General features: G+C 41.4%; 1 protein-coding gene across 5 annotated transcripts in view; it reads right to left on the bottom strand.

Moving 5' to 3' along the window:
- Window positions 1–391: 391 nt before the first annotated feature.
- Window positions 392–6,000, bottom strand: part of MAPK9 (mitogen-activated protein kinase 9) — a 51,602-nt gene continuing 45,993 nt past the window's right edge. For 4 of the 5 annotated variants that reach the window (XM_038551716.1, XM_038551715.1, XM_038551718.1 and 1 more), the window contains 2 exons: window positions 5,198–5,269; window positions 392–3,525 (listed from right to left, as the gene is read on the bottom strand). In XM_038551716.1, coding sequence (XP_038407644.1) covers window positions 3,383–3,525; window positions 5,198–5,269 — 215 coding nt within the window. In that variant the 3' untranslated portion in view covers window positions 392–3,382. Of the gene's footprint in view, window positions 3,531–5,197; window positions 5,270–6,000 lie in introns of all 5 variants that reach the window. The other variant, XM_038551717.1, reaches the window with a different exon arrangement.

The following is a 6,000-nucleotide window of genomic DNA, read 5'->3' as shown; positions in this document are numbered from 1 at the left end:
CTAGGAGTGAAATCAAAGTGGCTCATCCTGTTCACAAAACTATAAGCACATAGGCACCATTAAGGATTCTAAGTAAGACAAGGAAAGACCCCTCGGTGGATCCTCCTGGCCACACCTTGTGAGAAAAACACTTATACCAATACTCGGGAATATCTGATTAGTATACTTGCATATTTTTGAAAACTTGAGATTCAGAAATTTGCAGGACATTTTTAGCAACAGACGAAAAAGAAACGTTTTGCCTTTTGATTAAAAATATTTGCTAATATTGGAAGGAAATGACGACACTCCAACATCCACCCGTGTTCACGTTAAGTCTGTAATCAGAGATGGTGATGTAGAAATATAGCCAAGTGTCACTTAGAAACACACAAGAACTGGACATGCTATATACTTCTCTTTTAAAATGTATCTGTATTATTTTCACTAATCAAAACACACATAATATATTTTATTATAAAACATTAGGCAATGTTACTTTTGAGATCTGCAATCTGAAGGTCACACCTGTATTTACTACCAGCATGAAACACCAGAGGAGGACATTAGAAATCAACCAGACAGACTCATACATGGTCACCATGACTTACACAGTATTGAATCTGGATTAAACTGCTGGATTATCCCATCCAGAGGTTCAACCAGGGACTCTGGGTGTCAGCAGGGGGCCCTGCCAAGGGTTTTCTCCTTCCAGCATGGAGGCTCTGAGTTTCATGTCCCCAAGAGAAGAACAGAGCCCCACTTCCATTTCTGCGACCACGACTGATCAGCACTGAGCAGTCCGTGTTTCCACAATGTTCTCCTGCTCTGATAGACCCTCTCTGCTCTCTGAAACCTGCACCTGAGGTCAAGACCTGACATAGGGGAGGCAGTCGTTTCCTTTTTGACTGAAAACTAAGCCAACAAATAAAATAAACCTAGTCCCAATTCCAGGCTAATAATAAATTACCTGGTTTATAAAAATATGTGTCCAAAATAGTTACTTCCAGGGTTGTGTACAATATAAATTACAAAAATAAAATAGAAAAGATGAAAAAGTTGAGCACGTTTTAGTTCTTTTCCCAACATCAGCATTCATCCATAGACAGCAGTTTGAAACTGTCTGCAATGCACCAGGACCCTGGCACATTTTGGCTCAGGACGGAGGACCATGATGGGGGCTGAGGTATTTCTATGGGAGCTCTGCTCTCTGCGGCCAGTGGCCTGTCCCACCCTGGTGCACTCCTGCTGTCTGATGGGTGGTGGGCATGGCAGGAAGCCCACCCACGCCCAGACAAGCTCCATCCAAGAATATGCAGGAGGAATGATAACTGAGTAAAAAGCCAGTCTGCAGAGGCACCCAAGCTCCTCTCAGGATCCAGACCTTGGATGGATACAGGAGCTTCACAAGCCCTCAGCATCCCCAGGCCGCGTTCACAGAAGCCAAGGGCAGTTCATACATTTAAAAAATTCTCCTCTCTCTTTTTCTATTTAAAGATAGATTTAGTGAAGTCTTTTTAAAGAATATGTATTAGAGAAAAGGCCATTTTAAGATGTTTATATATAGATAATGATAACTTTCTTCACTATACCATCAGGCCTCCAAAGCCAAAACCATCCTGAGCCATATCATAATAGGTATTTCTCCTTTAATCCAAGTCAGAATTTCCATCTTGTACCTGAATGTGTCTAAACCTCACAATATAAAACTATTACCTTCAATAATAATTTTGTTCATCAAGGGTTCCAGTTTCCAGTGATCAGACCCACCAATAAGATACAACTGGTGCGAGAGAATCATATCTTTTTGATAATATTTATAATAAAATTTCTTATCAAAGTTCCTCCTCAGAACACATTCCTATAGAATGCTGACCCAATAGCTTCCAAAAACAGTAAAACACAAGATATGAATTTTTAACAGAATAAGCTCATGGGGCAAGCATTAGGAGCACAGGTAACCAAAAAAATGTGATCATTGTAACTCCATTTCTGCAGTGACACTTCAGTACTCAGTAGCTTAGTGAACTCTGAATAATTTCCACATCAGAAAGTCTGAAAGCATCAATTTCAGGTGAGCAGTTTTAAATCAGAAAGTACTCAATGGTTAATCACCACTCTTGAGGGCACTTCCTCCAAAAAAACCCCATGAGGAGGTTTCCCAGAAAATTCATGGGTTTCCCTTAGGAAAAGGGGATGCTCCACGAAGTGGAAAAAACCACCACCACCACCACACAGGCGTTTGGAATCACTTCGCTTCCTCGAACAGATCCAAGTGTGGGGAGGTTGGGGGTGGATGGATGGGGTTATGTGGCTTCTTTCAGCAAAGAAAGAAAAGCCAAATAAGAACATTAGGTTGGAAATTGGAAACGCTGTCCTGGGAGATGGTGCACCTCCCCAGGAATGAGGGAATGACCCTGACCAGGCTTGGGGAAAGCAAGCGCTCAGGAAGTCACCGCAGTCAGCTTCAGTGACCGTCTTGTCAAATTCTACTCTCACCGCTAATGGACTTGAGAATCTGCCATTGTGTTGTTGACATGAAGTGTTAGGTGCCTGATCAAGAAGGCGAAGTTTTAGGTGGGATTTTAAATTAATAAGTCCAGAAGACCAGGAAAAATGAGTGAGGGTAGATTAGGATTTTAAAGGTATATCTGTCTTAGGCAGCACAAAACTTAAAATTTTATCATGCAATAAAGATGAATGTACACTCATCCCAAATTCAGACAATTTAGAGGAAACAAAGTGTCCATATAAATGTCTAGATTTCAGCAGTGATAATTCTCAGCCCAAAACATGAAAATTTAAAAAAAAGTTGTATTTTTTTATTAAATAGATTTAATTATATTCCTTCTGAAATACAAAAGATAGAATAAATTGTATCATAAAAGGTAAGACGTGATAATATGATGGTGGCCAATTAACACATAAATCTATTTTTTCTGGACAGACACCAAATTACTTGAGAGGATTAAGAGATCATTCTAGAAGCAGCACTACCTGGAAGATTATTTGGCATTTAAATACTGATTTCCAAAGTGCTAGATGGCAAGTCTGAGCAAGCACATGTGGTCACATGCATGTAAGTCCCAACAGTTATGAGGATGAGAAATTGTCACTATGACCGCACAACTTAAAAAAAAAATTGTCTATTCTAATTGCTCACCTGAAATGACCTTGAACAAAATCTCTAAGAGTGTGGCTTGCACGTGTTTTCTCCAGACATAATCTGCTTCGTTGTAGAATCTAGGCAGGCAATCCTATTAGAACTGAGTAGGGGCAAGGCATCGTGTTTCTTACATGCAGAACATGGAGTTTTCTGTTTGGTTCCATCAACCCCCAAGCATTTCAGGCCCATGGAAGCGAGAGCTCCTTCACTGTTGACGAGCTTGTTACTTGTGACTTATCATCGGCAGCCTTCGAGGGGTCCCGTCGAGGCATCAAGGCTGCTGTCTGTGTCTGAGGCCAGCGTCTGCTCCGTGGACATGGATGAGATGTCGTTGATGGATGATGACCGGGAAGGAGTGGCATTGCTACTTACTGCTGCATCTGTGCTAAGAAAACCAAATATAATAAAATCTGAGGCACGACACTGCTGCAGGTTCGGGCAGTGAGACATGAGGCCTTTCTCAGCTCCATGCTTCTGTGGCCCCCCAGCCTAACTGCTCGTACTAACAACCCATGAGCCTGCTACACGTGCCCAACTTTTTCTGGAGTCTCTCTTTGGGTCCAGTATTCCAAAAATTTCTTGTCTGTCCCTACAACATTCTCCTTTTCTTCCTAGTGGCTAAACATCACATCTGTGCATGTGTATAATGTTTGAAAAATATGCTTCTTTAAAAAAGATATTAATAGAAAATTGCTGCATCTATCCTACAAATATAGGTGTCACAAAAGGCTGAAGCCCAAATAGGGTTCAACGGTCATCAGACATTTCAGCTATAATCATCAACACTTTGTCCAAGGGAAAAAACAGGAACCTTTGAAGAATTCTTTTGTAATATAAATGGAGTGGAAAGAAATCAGAGAGGGAGACAAACCATAAGAGGCTCTTAACTCTAGGAAACAAAACTGAGGGTTGCTGGAGGGGAAGTGGGTGAGGGGATGGGGTAACTGGGTGATACACATTAAGGAGGGCACGTGATGTGATGAAGCACTGGGTGTTGTATGCAACTGATGAATTATTAACTCTACATCTGAAACTAATGATGTACTATATGTTGGCTAACTGAATTTAAATTAAAAAAAAAACTGTTAAAGACTGTATACAAACAAAAAAAAAAGGAAAAAATTTAGTGGCCTCTTGTTCATTTTATTTTTGTTTTCTACATCCCCAATACTGATGTTTTTTTTTTTTTTTTTTTTTTTTTTTCCAATACTGATGTTTTGATTTCTGAAGTACACAAAACCATGCCATTACCGACTGTCCATATTTTAGGCTGGTTTGAGCAAAAATAAAACAGTCGAGCTCTTGGAGGCCAGTGCTTGCATTCTTAAATTTGTGCCTGATTAACCACAGCACCTAAATCTGTGCTAAAGTTACATAATCTCTAGATGCTTGACACATATGTCATGCTGAATATAAAATTCAAGAATGAGTACACGGTGCAATCTGCACTTCTGTGTGCGTGTGCTCCTGTGGGGGTGGAGGTGGGGGGTGGCAGAGGATGTGAAGTGAGAAGATAAATACAACTCAAAGGAGTTCACTTAGGAAGCAGGTGGGATCCTACTGACACATGTGTTAGGTCTCTAACAGTCACACGGTGTGAACAGATTCCCAGGCAGACCAAGTACAAATACAGGAGAATCACATGAATGATTTTCTCAAAAGAAAACCAAATTCCATTTTGCTTAGATTCATGCTAATTTTCTTTAATCACTGTGTGTATGTGTGTGTGTGTGTGTGTGTGTGTGTGTGTGTGTGGTGGTACAAAGAGGGTCACACAAATTGGTAACATTTTAAATCAGCTCCCTCATCTGTAAACTGAGCTGACAGCAGCAGGGACAAGTGCAGAGCAGGGATGTCTATAACACAGTTTAGTGCCTGTTACATCAGTAACCCGTTAGCTGCTGCTACCACGACACACTGAGACAGGAAGACCATCTACCTCGGGGAGCTTTCAGGCCCAGTGCTGGTCAAGCCAGCATTTAGCGCACTGCTACCAGTTTGGAAATGGGGTTGAGGGGGTGCTAAGATCAAACTATTAAAGCAATCACTAACCTGAAGGCTGATCTTTCACAACACCATTCTTGCTTCTTTCTTCCCAATCCAGCACTTCTTTATAAATCAGTTCTTCAAATGGAAATGCAAGTTAAAAGGCTTCATCAGTTTCTTTGTGTCTCTGAACCCTGCTTTCTAATCAATCAGAACCACTCCAAGGGCACTGTGATGCCTTATTTTTAATTATGGTATACAGTTAATTCAATAATATCATCTGGTTAACTCAATAGTATCACCTACAAAAACCAAAACACCCACGTCTTTAACTCAACTGTTAGGGCAGCCAAAAACGTAGGCAGTTCTGAACCCACAGGGGGTTTTATAAGGGGCTGGAGACCAGCAAAAGGGCTCTCACAGAGCATTTCAGAGTACTGGATGCTTTCACACTGTTTGCACATGTTTCTCTCCATTGTTACTTGGGATTCTCCAAAAGGAACTGATATCTATCTATGGGTGAGAAGCCCCTCCAGACTGGCCAGAAATTAATCCAAGTTCCTCAGTCATTTCTTGGCTTCAACCTCCATTTCCTTGATTCTGATTTGTGAGAAAAGCTAACAACATACTAAGGAAGCATTAGGGGTTCTTAAAATTTTGGCCTTTGTGAATCAAGATGAGAACACTGCAAACATTTCTGGAGGCCTATGAGCCAACCGTTGGCCACAGGCTGTGCCTGTGTGTGTCGGCCTGCTGAGCATGTGTTCATGCAGGTCATGGCACTCTGGACGCCCCGGAGCAAGGAAACATTATCTGCTTGGGCAGGGCACATTGCCACCTTTGACCTGCACTGACCATGGTTCTCAACT

This window comes from Canis lupus, chromosome 11 (assembly GCF_011100685.1).
Source record: "Canis lupus familiaris isolate Mischka breed German Shepherd chromosome 11, alternate assembly UU_Cfam_GSD_1.0, whole genome shotgun sequence".
Classification (NCBI taxonomy): Eukaryota; Metazoa; Chordata; class Mammalia; order Carnivora; family Canidae; genus Canis; species Canis lupus.
Note: the sequence above shows the minus strand (reverse complement) of the source record. Positions and strands in the feature narration are given on the sequence as shown.